Source organism: Scatophagus argus, chromosome 15, assembly GCF_020382885.2.
Source record: "Scatophagus argus isolate fScaArg1 chromosome 15, fScaArg1.pri, whole genome shotgun sequence".
In the NCBI taxonomy this organism is placed as follows: domain Eukaryota; kingdom Metazoa; phylum Chordata; class Actinopteri; family Scatophagidae; genus Scatophagus; species Scatophagus argus.
Genome location: NC_058507.1, coordinates 13518650 through 13539199, shown reverse-complemented (window position 1 = coordinate 13539199; position 20550 = coordinate 13518650). Strand labels below are relative to the sequence as shown.

Below are 20550 nucleotides of genomic sequence, written 5' to 3'. Positions count from 1 at the left end.
GCGCATATACTATCTTGAAACTTGACATTTGATTTCTCACAAAGAGAGTATTATTTGTTTTGAGCTTTGTCATCATTTCATATGTCTGTGTCTTTCGAGATCTTGCGAGAGACTATGTCAATAATGGACATCTTTACTTCTCTAATCTCTATTAATTGAGAGCATGTTATGATTTGTTGAGTCATCCGGTTATTAATAGCCTGTTGTTGCTTGCTGCTGAGATTTGGATAATGCTCAGGTCATATTGAGCCAGACTGGAGTATTAGAGGAGTAAGTGGCCCGGGGCCAGCGGGGTGCTAATCTGCTGCTTTCAACCGCTGCCTCAAAGTCACACGGGGCCAGCGAGGCAGATTGCATAACTAGACCTTTGTTCAGGAAACATAGCCCATTTGTGTTTGCTCGCTCTCACTGCAGCACTGCTTCCCCATACCATGATGTAGCAGAGACTGGCAGGGTGTCAGCACTGGGAGCTGGCTTGTCAGCTGTGATTGGATGTATGGAATTTATACAGCGGGTTTAGTCAGGCATGGCTTGCAACATTTCTGCTACAGGCAATGGCTGTGTTATCTGTTAAATGGACTGGATGGAAACCTGTCAGGACTGTCACGTCAGCTTACCCAAGACCATGTCTCAGTTTTCTCATTGTCATGGGCTTTCAGTATATATGCTGCTGACTGTGTGTGTGTATACAGTGTGTACTTCTATATAAGTTTCATACTTTAGAGTAGAAATAACACAACCAGAGTGGGTATAAACTTGCTTCAACTGCTTTGACAAAGCAGTCATTCACAAATTGTAAATGAACCCAATGTGTTAGAAAGCACGCTTTGCTGAATTTGTTCTACAATGAGTCCATTTTCTTTTGAACAACAGGTATGAGATAGCATTATAGTCACCTGTTCACTAATTTATAGTAACCCAAGGACAGCCATTGTGTTCAAATAGAGCAGAAGCAGTAGAGGGTAACAAGAGGAGAGCCTTGCCTGTAGGAATACCAACGCCCTCCTTTATACTCACAAGTGAAACAGGTCAAAGGCAACAATACCTGAGGGGAAACTATGTAAAGATGTCTCCACTCTGCCTTTTTTAAAAGCCCATGTGCTGTTTGTCCTTGCAGTGTAACTTTTTTTTGCCCAGTTATTGGACCATCTTGAAAAAAAATGAAGCCAAGTTACATTAACTTTTAGTGGTTTTTTTTTTCCTGTGCTACATTTTTATGAATAACAGCTTGTTGTGTTGCATGTTATTTATGTTTTGTGTTATTTTGTATGTGTATGTGTGATGTATTTGTGTTCACATGCACATATCCAGTACTTTACTGATTTTTTTTTTTCCTGTGTATTTTTGCAGCTGTTTTTGTATATTGTTTTATAACAGAATCAATGGAAACCAGACCCTGCTTATAAAGGCCTAGAAAAGATGGTTTACAGGTATAGATTGTAATTGTTTGCTAACATACTCTTGTGACCGGTCTTTTTCTCTTTCTGCAGTGTGGCTGTCACCCGTTCCCAGGACGTTCCCTCCTTTGGCCCACCAATCCCCAAGGGCGTGACCTTCCCTAAGTCCACTGTCTTCAGGGACTTCCTGTTGAGCAAAGTCATCAACGCTGAGAACGCAGCCCACAAATCTGAGAAATTTGGCGCCATGGCAACACGAACAAGGCAGGAGTATCTGCGGGACTTGGCAGAGCGTCATGTGACCAGTACTCCAGTAGAGCCCACTGGGAAATTCCCCTTCATCTCTCTGGCACACAAACGACGGGAGAAGGTGCGCCCATACAGCGGGGCAGAGCTCCGGAGCTTGGGAGCTGTGACCTGGCAGGTTCATGCTGAAGACCAGGTAGCCGGTGCTGAACGCGAATGCTTGTTGGCCATTTCAAACGACTTCATCATCTTGTTGGATCAGGAGGCCAAAGCGGTTGTGTTTAACTGCGCCACACGTGATGTGATTGGTTGGTCAACAGGGAGCCCCGCCTCCATGAAGATCTACTATGAGCGTGGTGAGAGTGTATCACTGCGCTCCATCAATAACAACACAGAAGACTTTGGAGAGGTTGTCAAGAGACTGGAGGTCAGTAGGGCACCACTACTGTCTATAACAGTACTTCTCATTAGCACACACCATCTGCTGTAGCTATCGGAGGTTACACCGAGCCGCCCCATCTCTGACAAACAGCCTGTAATGAACACAACGGTCCTTGTACCTCTGACTATCTGAACTCATACTTCTTCTATCAGTATATTATATTTTAGCTAATTAGCTGGAAAAATAACTATCAACAGACAACAGTGACTAAAACAGTAGAATAAACATATATATTTTATTTAACTAACCAGGGTGAAAGAATGCAAAGGTCAGGCCATTTGGATTGTCCCTGTAGCCAGTGAACAGGTACTGTATATACACAAAAGATGGCATCAGGGACTTCCAGTCCCATGATGTATGAGAGCACAATATTCCAGCTGTCCACTTCTTTGACAACAGTACTGCGAAAAAATGAGAACAAGAAGTATTGTTGATGTTATTATAGCAACATAATTGTGTAGCCTCAAATTATACACTCTCCAAAAGCCACAGCTGTTGTGTTGCCTATAATTGTAAGCCATGCTAAGCATGATACATAGTAATTTGGTGATATGACATCATTACTGAGGGTTTTAGTGTGGTGTGTATGTGGAGGTGAGGCAGTGCCTTTTGTTTGGCTGTTCAAATCTTTCTTGTGACATTGCAGTTCTGTTGGTGGTTAACAGTAAAGAAGTTTAGATTTCCTGTTACCAGGTACCACGACTGGCATGTGCCCTTCTTTGTAAAGCGGGAATGTGTTGTTTTGGTGGTCAGGTATTATGGGAGTGCACTGATTAAGTGCATAGCTGTGATTGATATAGTGCATTAACTTGGCTGGGATTAGAGTTTGTTTCAGATGCATTGTAAAAGGTGTAGTTGTGTGAAAGATGGTATAGTTATAGTTATAGTTTACCAGAACAGTCTTTAAGAAATTGTTTGTAAAACATTAACACATTATGCATTTCTTCTACTCTCTCTGATTCATCCTTTCCCACCTCTGCTCCCTCACCTTTTCTGTTCCGCAGCTGTTGACCAAGGGCAGTCAGACCACAGAGATGACCCTGCGCCGTAACGCCCTGGGCCAGCTGGGATTTCATGTCAACTTTGAGGGCATTGTTGCTGAGGTGGAGCCCTATGGTTATGCTTGGCAGGCTGGGCTCAGACAGGGCAGTCGATTGGTGGAGATTTGCAAGGTGGCGGTGGCCTCGCTGTCTCACGAGCAGATGATCGACCTTCTCAGAACCTCTGTCACTGTCAAGGTGGTCATCATTCCCCCTCATGAGGACTCCACACCACGCAGGTACAGTGGATATCGATGAAACCTGAATGAGAAACTTTATACAGTTGTTTGTTGAGGCTGCCTTTAAATATTATAATTGTGAACATTTCATGTGCCAACAGAGGCTGTTCAGAAATCTACCACATGCCACTGGTGGATTACAAGAACCACAAGGAGGGCATGCCCTACGAGTTAAAGTTCCCCTTTCGCCCCACGAACAACAACACCAAGTGGCCCCGCACCTCATCCAGCCCCCAAACCCGTGCTGCTGGCACAGGGGGGACGCTGATCAAGGCACCACCTTCAGACTTCAGTGACCGCAACTCTGCTGCTATTCCCCGAAGTGTGTCCAGCGACGGGCGACCCCTCAACCCCAAGAGGTGACAAAATAAATATAATAAAACTTGCAGACACACTGAACACGCTGCTGTCTGGCTGCAGTATGCAATTTGTCTTTAATGACATATTTTTGTGTCTACACAGATATTCCCCAGGGAACGATAACTACGCACTCGCCTGCTCCATCGTGATGGGTCGCACGCTGCAGAACACAAATACCCCTTCCAGCCTCTCCTACACAGACACCATGAGCTCAAATCACTGGAGGCAGAAGTCCATGCCTGATGGGTAAGTTCTGCTCTTCACTATGGGTTGCACATGATAAATATATTGGCCTGCTGCTCTACCTGGCAACATAGGTGACCTTCCTCATCTCCCCTCCAGGTTTAATAACAACAACTGCCAGTCCACTGTGTCATCTGTGCGGCAGGTGGCAGGCGAGGGAGTCAATGGGATCAAAGCGTGTTCTGGCCCTGGTGTTGGATGGTCCAGAACTGGGGAGGGGGAGACACCGAACAGACTGGGGGACAAAACCAGTGGGGGTAGGACAATATCTGACCTTAGGTTTCATTGTTAGCAGTAGTACTGAATAAAACTGTGCTATCAATTATCTACAGATCTCACAGATCTCTTTACTTCTTACAGAAATGGTGGTCACCAAGGCAGTGATTCCTCGACTCCAGCCATCAGAGCAGAGCAGCCACATGTCTCCCAACAAAAGCACCAAGGTGAGTCAGAATCAACCAGCACCATAGTGTAGGTAATTTGCTTTCTGCTGTTTGATAGCAAGTTATGATCATGTGCTTTTGTGTAATACGTATTGTAAAAACTTTAAAATGTTAGTTTTGATTTCTCATCTCCGAATAGCCGGATGCTCTGTATTCATCCAGCCAGTCGAGCAGCAACACACTCTCGAGCAACGCCTCCAGCTCCGCCCACAGTGATGAGAAATGGTATGAAGGGTGCTCACGTTCAGGAGTGCGGAGCGATCTGGAGCTCAATGGCTATCTTCAGGGCACCTCCACTGACAGCGGCATCGACACCACCTCTTTTACTGCCACACAAAGCAGCACAGCTTCCTCCACTGGTGCTTTCAGGGCCAAAGACAAAATCCCGTGGCAGGATGACCCACCAGGCAGCCAGAGGGCCACAGATACTCCACCTCCGACACCAGACTCTCTTGTCGCCATTGGAGGCAGTGAGATCCCGGCAAAGAGTCCGTTGGCCTTTCCTGATAGTGGGTCGTACAGCCTGACTGATGCTGCCTCCCACTCCAGGTGTGCTGTTCTCTATAGTCAGCTGTTGGCAACTGAGGAATTCGAGCCTCTGCGTCATTTCATTAAACAGACAGTGATTCATTGTAGTCTGTATATATCCTGTACCATCCCAGATGGAAAAGTCCAAAGCTCTGCGGTTTGGCATTAACAAAGCGAGAGTGGAATAATGAAATAACTGTGTGTGTGTGTGTGTGTGTGTGTGTGTGTGTGTGTTTGGGGGGGGGTTGCACTTCTATGTATCTCTGTCTCCCAGTGCTCATGATAGAAAGGAAGTGCTTGAAGTTGCTCGAAATGCAGAGTGTGAGCTCAGCACTGTTTCTACTTCTCTAAATCCCACTTCCTTTGAATCAACTAAGGCTTTCCTCCCTCTTTTCTTCACTCAGCCAGAAATAACTCAGCCCCACCAAACCTGTACGTTGGCAGTTATGTTTTACATGTGCACGCGCACGCAGGCACAAAACTTGCTGTTTGAAAATTCAAGCTTTTATGTCAGACTATGCAGTAATGTTATTTGAAGAAATGGAGTGTCCTATTTTTTGTCTATAAATTCATCATTTGATCCTGTCTGCAGAGATGGAAAGATATGTAGTGGTGAAACAGGTTAACTCATAGGTACAAGTTCTGTTTATATATGCATACAGTCTTAATGCAACTAATAAAATAGTTGGACAGTTTGGTCTACTGAAAGTACTTAAATGTTGTAAATACTGTAATTGAAGAAAAGACAAAATAAAATTCCACAACAAAAAACCTACAAATGAATATTACCTTACACTTAAGGTGACACTTAGTTTGTATGTTATATATTGCACAAATATCAAACTCTCTAATGCCTTCTTTTACCCTTACATGTGTCTCACCTCCCCCCTCCTGTCTCCACTCAGTTCTGGCCACTCAGGGAGTCCGATGGGCCAGGGCTGCAGCCCCACATCTCCACAGGACGAGGCAGCTGCTGCAGCCTCCTCACCCACGTCCCAGAACTGCCAGTCCCCGGTGAGCAAGAGTTTCTACCCCCGTCAAGGAGCGACCTCGAAGTACCTGATTGGCTGGAGGAAACCTGGGGGAACAGTCAACTCTGTGGACTTTGGCAGCACTCGCAAGTAAGATAAAAGTATTTTTTTATTAAACATCTGTGTTTGAAAGTGTGTCTCCTGTAGCGCTGCATGTTGGGAAAATGATCTTTCAGTGTAGAAATGTGTCCTGTGGTGTTGATGTTTGAGAGACTGGGGAAATGAATATTGAATATTTTTTCATATCCGCAACCGCAGACTCCTTAATGTCAGTGCTTGGCCAACACTGCCACCATGTGGTGTAGCTTGATTTAAAATCTTTTTTTGTTGTTGTTGTTATTGGTTCCCAGAGAACCATTCATTTAAACAAGGCAGCATATGTCTCATTGTTTGGCCAAAGGGGTGATTGCATCATTTGTGGCTGCTGTTTACACAATGTACAGCTTCTCAACAAACCTCAGTTCTTCTTGCGGTGAAGTGGAATGTTGAGGGCGTGTCAGTATCACATGTTGAGAGTCATTGCAGATCATTCACACAGAAATCAGTCTCAGAATTTGAAATCATGACCTTTTAATTATAGGTATTATTTGTTATGTTCTTCACCTCCATCACCTGTGCTCCCTGATCCCTTTGAGCTGAATGCTGGTTTTACTTACAGACGGCACCAGAGTGATGGTCTGCTGGGTGGTCAGCCACAGCTCAGGGCTAATCTCCGGGGCTCCCAGTCACCCCAGCGGCACACTGCCAAGTCCAGCCTGGAAGAAGACCTGAAGAAGCTCATCACACTTGACAGCCCCCCGCCTACTACTAGCGAAGAGAAGGTACTCAAAAAGATCTAGTACTCAATGTCTTTACCGATGCTAGTAATATAGTAGTATAGTTATTCCAGTGCCTACATAGAAAGCTCAGTTAATTAAGGCAACTAACCTGAGCTCAAACAAACACATAAACACTAATTCTCAAGAGAGCATTTGACGAACGGTTGTAAAATTGTTTGCGAAAAGGTAAAGTAAAAACAGTGGAAAAAACAAAGAGGAATGAATAAGGTTTTGAAATATTTTGCTCATAATAATGAACAATTCAAATAGTTAGCTGAAAGTAAATCATTAACAACTGAAATTATAAAGTAAATAATAAATACAATCATTAACAAAAAGTAATGAATAAATGGTTTAAACAACCATCTTCTGCTACTGCAATGAGTAGTAGCACATATGCAGACTAAAGCAATGCATTGACAATTCAACTGAGTGAAAAATATTGTTAGACTAAAGATTATCAACTTTTTTATAGCTAGTAGTGTTAAATAACATCTGATTAATAATCCACTGATAAGAACATATTTGGGATGTGACAGCAGGGTTGATGAAGCTCTGCTGTGTCGGTTAAGTCTTACAGAAATATGGGGAACCATTAATCCAGCAATATACTTTGTGTTAAATTGCAAAGGATTTGTCTACTTCAGTACCATTTGCTTTATTTCTCACTTTGTTTTACCTAAGACCTGTCACTTGTCTGTTTCCATCTCTCTCTGAAGCCATTGTTTCCAGGTCCGCTGCCAACCCGGCGCTCCCTCCAGAGAACCCTGTCAGATGAGAGTATTTACGGCGGGCAGAGGGAGCCGTCCTCCAGTGGACAGCGTGACACGCCTACAGACCTTCTGTTCAGCTGCTCCACCATGCCACGCTCACCCACCGCTCGCCATGGAGCAGGCCGGCGAGCCTCACATAAATCCCTGGGTGAATCTTCAGTATTTATGGCTAACAGTAGAGGAGGTGGGAATGTGATTATAACTAAAGTGATGAAGGAGGATGATATAATGCATAGCAATACATACTAAATCTTCAGATTATGAGGTGTGTAATCTTAATCTCAGAAACAGAAAATAGAAACTTCCAAAGGCTTGAATTATTATCTAAAATTTTCATTTAAAAGTAGCATCCCTCTTGGTTGCAGACTGTTTTTCTGTCCTGGGAGAACAGATACACATTCTGTGCAGTGTTTTACTTTGCTATCTCACCTCCCCAGGAGACCTGTCAGCCCAGGAGAGCTCTGAGCTGGAGCAGGAGAGAAAGAGGCAGCAGCTGCAGGACCCTGTCCTCATGCCCCTGCCTGATACCGGGGCAGATGGCCCACTGGACTGGGCCCACCTGGTAGATGCGGCCAAGGCCTTTGAGGGTAGGCACACGTCGTGTTTTAATTTCCTCTTCGAAATCCCTGGAACTGAAAGATAATTACTGATATTATCAGCAGAAGGTGTGACAGGAATAACCCAGCTGCTATCTTTACTCTCACCAGAAGAGGACACTGTTAGCTTGTGTTTCTTTTCCGATCAGTTTGAATGATACATCTACTGTTTTCTTTATTCAGAGCAGAGACTGGTCTTCCTAGCAGCCCAAGAGGAGAGCTCCATGGCTGAGAGCGCTGCAGCCACCAGTCCCCAGCAGGCAGAGCCTCAGGCAGCCCCTCTGAGACAGCCATCACCTGGGTAAGAGGCCTCAGGTCATGGCCTGGGACCAGTGTTTGCTTTAATCTACTAATGTCCAGCACTGTGCCATGGAAGACCTTGCAATCAAAACACCACCGCAGATGATGTCACCAATTAAGCCTGCACTCTGGCTGACTGCATAAAATCAAAGACTATGGTGTTTGTCTTATTGGAAGAGTATCTGACCTGAAAAAGGCAGTTTTTAATGGTGGTGCAGTTTTAACCACTGCTTTGCTCTGAACTGTCTTTGTTTGTCCCAGCTAATGTCCTGATTGTCTTCATTATAGAGAGACTCCAGCCTGCCTGATGGGGAAAGTCAGCCAGTTAGAGTCAATGGTGAAGGTGCTACAGGATGACTTGAAGAAGGTGTGTTATGTTTCAGTATGGATGAGAGCTTCCCTTTGGAAGATTGAAGCCTGTGTAACATACTATAAATAACAAATTTAGACAGACAATATGCAATATATGCAATTTGTTAACTGTTTTAAAAATCTAATATCGGATTGCTGACTAAGTTTTGCCATCACCAGGAGAAGGATGCCAAGGTGTCGCTGCAGGCTCAGATCCAGAGCCTGAGAGAGGACAACCAGCGTCTCCTGGAGGAGTCCTACAGCGCCTCAGCCAAGCTCAAGAAGTTCACAGAGTGGGTCTTTAACACCATCGACATGAACTGATGCACACAGTCGCCAGCTGCTCTACTTTTGAAGTTTGACCACTACTCAAGCAGATCTGAAGCTTGGTTGTTCAGTACTGCACTTGCAACAGAATCACTTATAAAAACTCACGACATTAAGTGGAAGAAAATATAGTGCCAACATGGACTTACATGTCATTCTTCCTCAGCCTTGTGAATCTGTGGTATAATCACTATGAAAAACTACATTTCTTTTGGGAAAGAACAGGGGAATAGCAGAAAAAGAGCAGTGGTGCTACAGTCAAAGTGTGTCAGTTTCGATCAGCATGCACTCCCTCCCTTTGAATTTGAAAAACTTTTTTTGTGTCCATTTGAATGGTCTGTTGGTATTCCTGCATGTCAGAGACAGCAAGATGTTGAAACTAACCTAAAGAGATTTAAAGTTACTGTCCCCATTTAGCTCCTAAGCTAACCTAATTACAAGATTACCAATTAAAATGCGCCAACACAATTCAAAAATTTTCATCCGATGCAAGAGTTGGTGATAACAGTCCCTGTATCCCTCTGACAGAGGCTGACAGAAGTCAACACTCTCTAAGAATTAAGTGACAGTGTGTTGTTAAGTAGTTGCTGGTTTACACATTCTTCGTTTTTTTTCCCAATTCAGTGATAACAACACAGATTATTTGTGTTATTACTAACCAAAAGAAAAGAAGCTATATGAGATGATGGGAGACGTCACTCCCTATAAGACATTATGCTTTTTCAGCAGCATTGTTGGTAGGTAGACAAAGACAGATAGACCGTTTGCATAGCACATACCTGTAAACACTGTAAGGTCAAGTGCCTGTCTGTACTGCCTATATAATAAGATTGTACAAGTGTATCTAATGATTAAGTATTAGAGGGTTAAAAGCAAGTAAATCTTGTCTGGGACTACTGGTCATAAGCTGGTGACAAGAATATATATTGTAAAAAACAAGGAACAGTATGGCTGCCACAAAGATAGACTTTGACAGCCTGGTGTCAGTCATTGAGATTATTGTAAATATAAGCTGTTTATTTTCTCACCTCTGCCCTGGATATGATATGTTAAGAGTATGATAAAGATATTGGCCCAAAAAAAGAAGAACAGCCATATGCAGTCAGAGATCTGCCTGCACCTATGAACTTATCCGTGGACTGTATGAGAGAATAGATTTTTTTTAAATCCAGTTTTCAGATGGACAAAGCTAACTTTTGATTAAAAGTACTAATTGATATGCTTTTTTGAAAGTCCTTACAGTACATTTCCAGCCTTTCCTGCTGCACTGGACTGATTGACAGTGCCACCTAGTGTTGACAACACTTAAAATGTGACATGGAACTGACAATTTTCCCCATCTATTAGCATGCTAAAAGGCTTCATCCCGGTCCCTGATTCTCTCAATAGATGAAATCGGTACTGTTTAACGTATGGTTACATAGTAAGTAATACTGTATAAATCCTGAAATTTCAGTTACAGAGTTTTCTGTAGCGTGTAAATCTGCTTCTAAGCTTGACCTGAATTGAAAGCCCTTATTTAAGCCTCATAACAGTTTCCTTTTGTACTCAGATACTGTGCAACTGTATATAAGGAGAATTTGATATTCATCAGCATCTGCACCTTCATTCTTTTTTTCTCAGATTATTTTTTTGATGTATTTCTGCTTTATTGGCTAGGATATAGTGGAGAGTGAAAGGACCGATGTGGAAGATAAACAGGGGGTGAGGCAGGCCAAAGACCGTGAGCCTGAGTCAGACGAATGAGTCCCAGGTCCCTAGCACAGCAAACTGCCCCTGCACCTTCATTCTTAACACGTGTGACGGCATGTGATTTCGTTTCCATTGAGCTGTGATGTGTAAAAATGTTTATATCTATTAAAGATATTTTGTTGAATTACACTTTGTCTCACAGAGTGCTATTTGGCATGATGTTTTGCTGCAGATATAATGGGACTTTGACACACCATTAATATCATCAACATAGAAAGACAAAGATTTCCTAAAAATCATCCTTTTAGCAAAACAACAGGAAAAGTTATTTAACTGCTGGGTCCATATGAGGAGGCTTTAAGAGTAAATGGATACCCGTCAGCAGCCTGGCAGGAGGTGGCAGCCTGCTGTTGTTTGGTGATTAACAGAGAGATGCTGTTTTTCCAGTTAGGTATGATTACACAAGGCAGTTGCCCTGACAGAGATGAGCCTAGATCAGACAGATTGATGGATGAAGATAACCAGAGAGACGCCAGGGTGAAGACGTGAATGATTATGGATCCAAGAATTGACTGGATGTAATGTCAGAGCTACACCCAGACTGCAATAGTTAATACTGAATATTTAGTTCAATTAAACTGAAGGATAGACACACTGACATTTCTATCCCTACAGCAGTGCTGCCAGTATGGATAGAAAAGAAGGAATCCCATGTTTGGAAGATACCAACTTGATTTATCTAACTCAGCCTGCTGAAGCCTCCTATTAGCTTTGACTGAACAGAATGAGAACTGCAGACTGTCTCCCACCTCCTGCACTGAAAATGCATCAGGAAGAGGATGCACAGAGAGAAAGAAAATTTAGGGAGATCTCTTTCAACGGTACCACTGGTCATGACAGTATTGTAAGACAGGTTAGAAAAATTGTGAACTTTTAAATCCACGTGTTTACATGTGACATCAACCTCACTGCATGCATTTGTTCAGCCAATGAATACACAATACTCCCCTTCAGTCACTTAACATGCGAGCAGGATCTCTATGGTGTCGTGTGTGTGGCCAGTAGTGTTGCTCTCTGGCAGTGGTGTGACTGTGAACAGCCCGCTCAATAATTTAGCATTAATACCGATTATAGCAGGGCTGTCCCCCTTAAAGCAGATTAGAGAAGTCCCTGTCTGTTGGCCTGTCTGCCTGCCTGCCTGCCTGTCACCTTGTTAATGATGGCATTCTTTAATGCCAGAGCAGCTCGTGGGACAGGAAGATACACTGATCGCAGGTCACAGCAGTCATGTGTGTGGTTTGTTGCAATCAGAGGGATGGTTGGTTATGTCATATAGCTGAATGTGCAGAAAAGTGGATGTGCAGTTTTGATAGCAGAGCTTTTGTACTGTGGGGGATGGGATATGTAATATACAGTCCTGCTCTTTTCCTGCTGTAAACTATTAGAGAAATGTGTGGGGTAAGCACCGTGGGCCGACGAATGGTTTCACACTCTATTAGGTGCCTGGCTCACGCAGATGTGTAACCTTGGTTTCCCTTGGTTACCACATTTACTAAGAGCAGCAGGTCTGAGTTGGTTCAAAAATTTTTTTATTTAATTTGCTATCGCCTGAAGAAACATCCTGAACACACTGAACTTCTAATAATGAGAACTGGGCTTTTCATCTGTTTTGCTTTTTTAAACTGCTTGTTCAAGGTGTTTTCTGTGTGCAAAGCATATTTGAAATGCTTCAAATGTTTTCAAAGACAATAAAGAGGGGACTTCACAGAATCAGGACCTTTGCTTGAGTATCAACATGCTGCTGAAAGAGCGAAGAGCGAACACACGTTGAAGACGAGCAAACAGGAGAGTTCTTTGATAACTGGTGAACTGGTTCTGTCAACACAAACATCTGGACATATGTGGCTCAGCGTCTGTGTGTGTTCACTCTCCATGCATGCATTCACAAATTGGCCATGCCATGTATTTCTGGAGTATCTTGCTCGAGGGCTTTTGGGATCTCATTTATTGCAGGGAAAAAAGGTCCATTCGTTCGGGTTGCCATTTAAGCTTGAATGATTTCAGAGTTTCCTAGAAGAGAGAGGGGGGGGGGGGGGGGGGGGGGGGGGGGGGGGGGGGGGGGGGGAGAGGAGAACATAGACATGCAAGAGTGGAGCAGCTGGAGATAGAAACAGAGTGCGTGTTTGCCATCCTCAAACTGCAAAATGGGATTTATCTAATGTGAGGAGATAAAAGTGTCAGATACACAAATATAAGTTGTGGAAATGTGTTTAACTTTGGATCATAGCCCTCTTTAAGGAAACAAGCAACAAGCAGGCTCTTGCTTAAGCTTTAAATGGAAAATGAAAAGCACTGCCTGAATATATATTTATAGCCTAGTGTCTGTGTGTGTTCAGTAACAGTAACTTGTTTTTATATTAGCATTTCAATATCTTCCTAATGAAATGTTTCTCATTTTCAGCATCGGTGGGCGCTGCTGCAGTGTGCATCACTCTGTCCTCCTTTCCTTTTCACTTTGCATCCACTGCTTTCTCTCTCTCTCTCTCTCTTTTCCCCATGCACACACACACACACACACGCACCCTCTTCCTCCTCCCTCTGTTTTCCTCTGTATAGTCTCTCTAATTCCTTCATCCCTCCCCCTTTTCCAACTTGATCTGCTCCTCTCTGTTGCACAGCATCTCCCTGCCTCCCTCTCTCCCCCCATCTCTCTCTCTCTCTCTCGTTCTCTCTCACACACACTCACTCTTTCGCTCTCGCTCAGACTCGAGCACATGCGGACAGAGGGAGAGGGGGGATGAACGAGGTGCACACATGTGAGGATCTCCTGAACTGCCGGGGCAAGGCAAGACTGGTGAAGAGAGAAGAAGAGGAGGAGGAGGAGAAGGAATAGAGGAATACTGCAGTGACCAGCAAGCTTTACTCTCTCTCTCTCTCTCTCTCTCTCTCTCTCTCTCTCTCTCTCTCTCTCTCTCTCTCTCTCGCTGCTTCACTGCTTTCATCACCCAGTCTTCTTCATCCCCTTCTCTCCCCCTCTGCCAATTATACCATGAACCTGCCTGCTGCTTGTTGCTAAGGGGGAGCCAACTGGGGGAGCAGAGTGGACCTGGCATTATTTTGTTTCTAAGGTAATGAATGCTTCAGTAATGGCAATTGTCAGGTGTCACAGATGTTGCATTGCACTTGGCTGCTTGCCTGCTGAGACCGAACAGGGCTTTGGGAGTCACAGTCACAATGTGATTCCGAGTGCATCTGGAGCACGGCTTATTCTGTGTGTGAACTCTAGTTTATTCTGTTTATTTCAGTTGACTGAGCGCCTGTTTGCGTGTTTATTTGAGGCTTGGCAGTTGCTCTGTCCTGTGAATATGTGTGTGTGTACAAAGTCTTTCTGTGTTTGCTGTGTGCTTGGATATGAGGTTGTGTATGCGCAGAGACACGCTTGGTACTGCACAGGAGGGCATGTTGGTGCTCTGTGGTTGTCTTTCAGCCGCTGTCAGTGTTGCCATCGCATTGACACAAGCTTTCAATTAATGTCTTGGATGGGCCCTCAGTGGAGTTTGATTTGCATGCTTGAGCAGCTCAATTTGGAGGAGGTTGTTCTCTACTATTACAGCTTCCTGTCCACAAGGGAGCTATTGGCGCACTATTGTTTTCTTTAAGCAGGTGCTGTGCAATCTATACAGCCTTGCTATTCTATACAGCCCTTGAGGCGGATGCAAAGATTAGCTGTCTAATGTGCTCAGGCTCTAAAAAGAGCGCAGACATGCCATCCAATGAGGAGTGCTGCACTCCACACTTATGGTGGTGATAACAAACAGTGAGGAGAGAGCAGATGATTACTTATTCATTCATGCGCATCACCATGCTCAGTGGTATAATGTATTAAAGTGTTCAACTACAGTGACAAAGCCACCTTGCATGTCTGCTGTGGTGCAAGATGGTGGCACACTGAATTTTAACTATTTCAATTTTATTGACCACGGCCATTAGTTTTTCAAACTTGTGGCATCGCAGGGCTGTAATTATATAATTCAGCTACTCCAGATGCCCTGCCAGCGGCTGGCCCTCGCTGAGGTGCAGTGTAACTAGTTCAGTTAATGTATGAAGGTTTCATATTGTGCCTGCTCATGTATGCCTGACATGAAATGCTGTCTGTATCCTCTGCGCTTTGCCTCCTCAGTAGCTCATCATATTTCTTTTCGAACCGACATAGCTGTTACAGTGAACAGTGAGACCCAGTCAGCCATGTGATTATTTTCTCTTGTCACCTTTATCCTTTCGCACTTTGTGTTCAGTAAGTTCCAAAAATTTATGAATGTGTCGAATGTGCTTAATCCACCACATCACCCCTCTTTCTTCTGCACGAGTAAAGAACTAACAAATGGGGTTTATCTATTTAATACACAAGGGAGCCTTCAATGGCAAAGGGTAGATGGGGCTAAGGAGGCTCGCTGAAGACCAGTCATCAGCATAGGTTATGGAAATCCTTAGTTAAGCAGAATTAATTCCCCTGAGAGCATGAGAGTGACGGGGGTGGGGGACAGCATGGAGAAAGTGATGGGCACTGTGTAGAGGTTGTAAATAAATCCCTTCACAGCAGCCTTCAAGGAATGAGGCCTGGGGGATTAATGTAGATATTATTGCTGCTAATGCAGACAACACACTAACGCTCAACAATATCAAACATAGCTGCTGGCACTGACCACAGTCAAACTTTCAGTATCAACTGACTGAGGGAGCGTTCATTATGGACACCAGTTTCTTGTTAAGAGAGATGACTCATCAACCTCACAGCCACACACACGTCTGTCACACATCTCCAATCCCTACCACCCGACATGTTCAAATGTGGTGATTTGATTTTTGTTTGGATTATATTTAACACTATTAATAACATAAAGATGAATAATAATAATAATTAACATTGATATTAATTACTGTACCATATTTTTCCGTGAACTGAATTGCATTGCTATCAAGTTTGAATTTAACAACTACATTAAGTGGCATAAGTTTTAACCATTTTTCCATTTCTTTAGTTGATTATTTCAGCTGTTCATACACTGATGTATTCCAACTAGCTATGTATTTATCCATTACTTTTATTTCAACAGTTAGACTACCCACTACATTTAACTAATGCAATCTGTTTAAACTTTATTTTGATCTATTTATATTCACTTTCTACTGACTGGATATAGACATGTTTATATGCAAACGTATACATGTCTATAGGTTTAACCATTACTCTAAGCTAACCAGTTGAGGTGTTCATTAGACTACTTTTAACCATATATTTCAACCATGCATTATCCATTTTTTTGCTAACTACTCACATTATTTAATATATTTATTCACTACTTTTAACTAATCCTTTTAACTGTTTATTCAGCTATTTCAACTGTTTATTGACTGTTTAGATCTCTTAGCTCGTGCTAAATCATATTTGCACTCCATACAAGTATTCAGGTGTTACAGCTAACTTAGAATCTGTATATTTTTCAAAAGTGAACTGATAATCTCTATTTTTTTTTTTTAATTAGTCCACGATCTTTCATTAAACTGCTGAAGTAACCCACAAGTCTGCTTATATGTGGGAATCACTGCAGTGTGGTATGCTCATGATTTGACTTTGTAGCTTGGTTAGCATTCATCTTATGCCAGACTACCTGAGCTGTCTTATCTGTCCCTGCTGTGACGGACGTCTTCTCTTCGAGACGTCACCATACATTTTGGCAGCTTAATGTCATGACGATAAAGGCTGGAGGAATGTTGGTTCCCAGGAAAATAGAAATGCTGACTGATGTTTATCAAATCATGATTTTCTGTTCTTCCACCATCCAGTGGATTTTAGTGCAGTGGTCATGTACTTCATCAATTTTTATTTATTTATTTATTTTTTTTGTTTCAACAGGACTGAGTGAAAATGGCAGAGGGATCCAGAGACCAGGGAGGCGTGGGTACAACTGATCCAGAGGAGGACTCCCCCAATATGATTGTCTACCGAAAGGTAAGACTGACTCTGTGTGCTATATGTATGGTATAAAGGCAGAAATATAAAGGCAGAAGCAGTCGCTGAGAGGCAATGAACCATGAACCTGACAGTGCACTGGTCCGTATCAGTGTATATCTACCACAAACTGGTTTCACTGTCAAACTCAGGCGTCAAAAAACCTTTCTTTCAACCATCTTGAAACAAGCTCAACTCTTCTCTCTCAATCCTTCCCTCCCTTCAGGGCCATCATTATTCCACTATATGGAAACTTCAGCCGTACGCTGTCTTAATAATCTCTCAAACCCATCATTGAGTGTTTGAGCTATGGGCGGTCCTTTAAGTGTCAAGGGTAATTACCTTGTCTCCATGGTGCCTCACTTTCAATAGCTGCTTGACTGGAGAGCATGAGGTGTATTGGTGGCTAATTATGTGGATGTTTGGCTGAGGAAGTAGCTGATACTCCAGGGCTGGCATTGGGAACGGCCAACGGGGAGGGTGGTGATTCCTCCCCATCCAGTGAATAGCTTGTTATCTCTCTGCCAGTACTGTGACAGGCCACTTTATTTATTTATTTCTTTGTTTGTTTGTTTGTTTTTATCAGAGTTAAACCACTTCTACCACCAAGCCTGCTGTCTTGATTATGGTGAAAACTGTGCTATAAGCAGAATGGAGCTGACAGATCCTATTCCACTATCCCAAATCAGTTGTTTCATCTTGCTCTTATGATTGTCTGTTTCTAAACCAAGGTAAACAGATTAGGTTGTAAACCCTGTCACTCTGGAGTTTAAGGCCTGCTGACAGCTTGAGGAGCTTCCTATAAAGCTCCATCTTGTAATAAACACCTCCAGTCTGCAGCTCACCTGGAAAAACTGTCAAGGATCTGCTTTGTACTTAGAAGCTTGATAAATCTCTCCCAATGCTTCTGGTAATGATGCTGTTGGGATTGTGTGCTATGAGCAGTATCACACGTCAGCAGTTGGCAGCTTAAGGGGTAGTGGAAGTGCGTTGCCAGCAACAATTCACTTGTGTACTGTAAATACTCAACCCGTTAGTGTAGTAGTGGGCATTGCCAGTCTCTTAAAGCTTCTGCCAGGAATCCAGTAATGATAATCAATAATTGAAACAGAACCATGACAATCCTGAGACAAATGGCTTCTCTTCTTGCGGCAGGTGTCACATAGCCTTCAAATATATGTGTGCGCTTGTGTGCCAGTTTTTGTGTGCCTTTTCTACATGGTGATGCATTCACTGTTTATTCAGCGTTGTCATTATCCTCCAGAAGCCGTCACTCTACAGAGAGAACGCACTGCAGTTGTATGTACCACTGGTTATCTTCATGGATTTCACAGCAGAGCTTCATTATGTAACGCTACACATGCCTGGAGGCAACGCATTTAAGAGGCTAGTTTTTGCTTGTCAGGATGCTGCCTGAGGGAATATTCATCATTTCATGTTTTAGTCTTGCGCAGTGACAGCAGACAGATGATTCTGACAGTGACAGGATTTTTATGTCCTGCTTTGAAAACGTGATTATGGATTTGAAGCTTTTGAGAAACTGAATAATAATAGTAGTAATACTTTGAGACCATATACTACAGTACAGTACATCACATCTGACCTTTAATTTAAATGATGTAGTTCCTTATTTTCTTTTATTTAACCTCAGTGCAATTCATTTGTTGAAAATGTCAAAAGGCCAAGAGGCGTAAAGGTGCCGGGTCTTTGAGGGCAGAGCGCCCAAGGTCTCTGGATTCGGTCGGTGGGCAGCCTGGCGCAGTGTGAAGGCGCTGCTTGCAGAGAGGCAGATGGCCACCAATATGCTCAGCCGCCTGGGAAAACACTGGCAGTTTCATCCCAAAGGCCTGAGTCCCTGTCAGCTGGAAGACATCAGTGTCTTACTGCCACAAGCCAAGGCAATTGTAGACCTTGTCAAAGTGTGGGCAGCACCTTTGTGATATATATGGAGGCAATGGTTAAGATACCTTAACTTACATTCCTATATCTTTTGCAAAACTATTAAGTAAACTGTGTAGGCAGTCAGACAAAGGTGAATGTGATCTATTTAGCCATTAGAGAGGCTGAGTGCTCAGGAGGGGGGGGGAGGCCTTGTCTGTTCGTGCCGTGGAGGTGCTGCAGTGCTATCTTGCTCTGTCTCTCTCCTCCCACGAGAAAGAGGAAGTGAAGCAAAACAATCCAATAACTGCAGGACGTCTTATTGCTTCAAGAACCTGTGGAGAAGATTTAGTCTAACAGAAGTAGGTTGCACACATGGCGTTAATGTACACACAGGAACACTCATGCATGTGCTTCTTGCTGCTTTAATGCAAGCCACCCTTTCCTGCCTCTGTGTTTTTCCTTGCTATGTTTGGCAGGCTTAACAGACAGAGTATAGCAGGTAGATGAACAGAACCAGTATCTCACTCAGAAAAAGTATAAGAAACACTACTGTGATGAGAAATGCAATTAAACTGAGAAGAGAGGCCAGCTTACTGCCCTGATGCTCAGTAACTATTAACAGCTAATATTTCTAATAGCTAATGTCCCTAAGTACACGTATGTGTCTTCCACTTCTTACCCTCCATGACTTAAGGGCCGACTGTTCCTGTGATGACAGCTTGGTTTTTGACATACACAATTAATTGCTGCCAAAGGACTGAGACCCTCCTGTCCTCCCCACGGAGACTTAAGGATTTGTGCTGCATCCCCACTTCCTTTTATTCAGGTCATTAAATATTTGACTGAATAATTCCAGGCAGTCAACTCGTACCTGAAGGCGAATGTTATAGTCATAGCGTGTGTGGTACAAGCACACAAAACTTTCATCCAGATGAGTTTAACGAGCCATTAGTGGGTAAATATTAGTAATGAGCCATGCCGGGGTACCACTACTTGGTAGCAGTGGCCTTTGGGTGTGTAAGTTTTAACACTCTATTAGCAGAGAGTACAGAGTGGTTTACAGCTACAGTTGAGTTATTTTCTCAAATTTGATTATTACACCGATGCATTTTATAGACCCAATATGAGCTTCTGTTGAAGGACGGCCTAACATGTGGACAGAAGCAGCCAGGACTCGAACCACCAACCCAGTTCTGAGAGGCCATCCCTCCTGCATCCACACTGTTAATTTGTAGCTAGCTGGCTAACTATTCTGAGCTTGAAATGTATTGGTTTGTCAACTGAAAATATTTGTCTAATATTCTGGATTATGAACAAATGTCTTCAAAACTAAACTCTGCGTATTGTGAGTATTTCATTGCTGACACGATAAATTACAGCGACCATGAAAATGCCTCTGTGGCTAAAGTGATGTGATTTTCTTTTGGTTTTTTTAGTTACCTTTCTATTTCTTCTTGCATCTTTTCTTCTGCCTCTTCTAATTAATAATTGAAGCTCATTTCAAGTGTTCAGCCTATGGAAAAAATCTAGTCCTCTGAGACATCATAGCTCCCCATTCATTTATTCATACCCAGCACATTTTTTATCATCACTTGGTATTTTTATCCACACATATGCTTCTAAATGTGAAAAGAGAGAAAAAAATTTAAGATATCAAGAAAAGATGCCTTTCAACACCTTAACAAAACACAGTATTTCGTAGTCAGTTGGACAGACCTTTGAATTTGCATTGGTTTGAACATAACAGTGTTGTGCTACATTATAGTAGAAGTTTGCCGTAGTAACAGGAGCCGAGTGAGTAACACAAGTTACTCCATTTCTCACTTCTTCAGA

General features: G+C 43.1%; 2 protein-coding genes across 5 annotated transcripts in view; both read left to right on the top strand.

The window, feature by feature from the left end:
* Positions 1-16765, top strand: part of LOC124071567 (signal-induced proliferation-associated 1-like protein 1) — a 39012-nt gene extending 22247 nt beyond the window's left edge. Inside the window, exons 8-22 of one of the 3 annotated variants that reach the window (XM_046412206.1) lie at positions 1491-2070; positions 3090-3364; positions 3466-3723; positions 3827-3970; positions 4067-4224; positions 4328-4410; positions 4550-4959; positions 5844-6059; positions 6628-6790; positions 7507-7708; positions 7998-8147; positions 8340-8457; positions 8745-8823; positions 8988-9100; positions 16741-16765. In XM_046412206.1, the coding sequence (XP_046268162.1) occupies positions 1491-2070; positions 3090-3364; positions 3466-3723; positions 3827-3970; positions 4067-4224; positions 4328-4410; positions 4550-4959; positions 5844-6059; positions 6628-6790; positions 7507-7708; positions 7998-8147; positions 8340-8457; positions 8745-8823; positions 8988-9100; positions 16741-16750 (2959 nt within the window). In that variant the 3' untranslated portion in view covers positions 16751-16765. Of the gene's footprint in view, positions 1-1490; positions 2071-3089; positions 3365-3465; positions 3724-3826; positions 3971-4066; positions 4225-4327; positions 4411-4549; positions 4960-5843; positions 6060-6627; positions 6791-7506; positions 7709-7997; positions 8148-8339; positions 8458-8744; positions 8824-8987; positions 11016-16740 lie in introns of those variants that run through there. The other 2 variants (XM_046412207.1, XM_046412205.1) reach the window with 2 other exon arrangements.
* The window catches only part of LOC124071568 (regulator of G-protein signaling 6-like), a 36255-nt gene continuing 32443 nt past the window's right edge, over positions 16739-20550 (top strand). For both annotated transcript variants that reach the window (XM_046412209.1, XM_046412208.1), the window contains exon 1: positions 16739-16836. In XM_046412209.1, the coding sequence (XP_046268165.1) occupies positions 16753-16836 (84 nt within the window). In that variant the 5' untranslated portion in view covers positions 16739-16752. The remainder of the gene's footprint in view (positions 16837-20550) is intronic.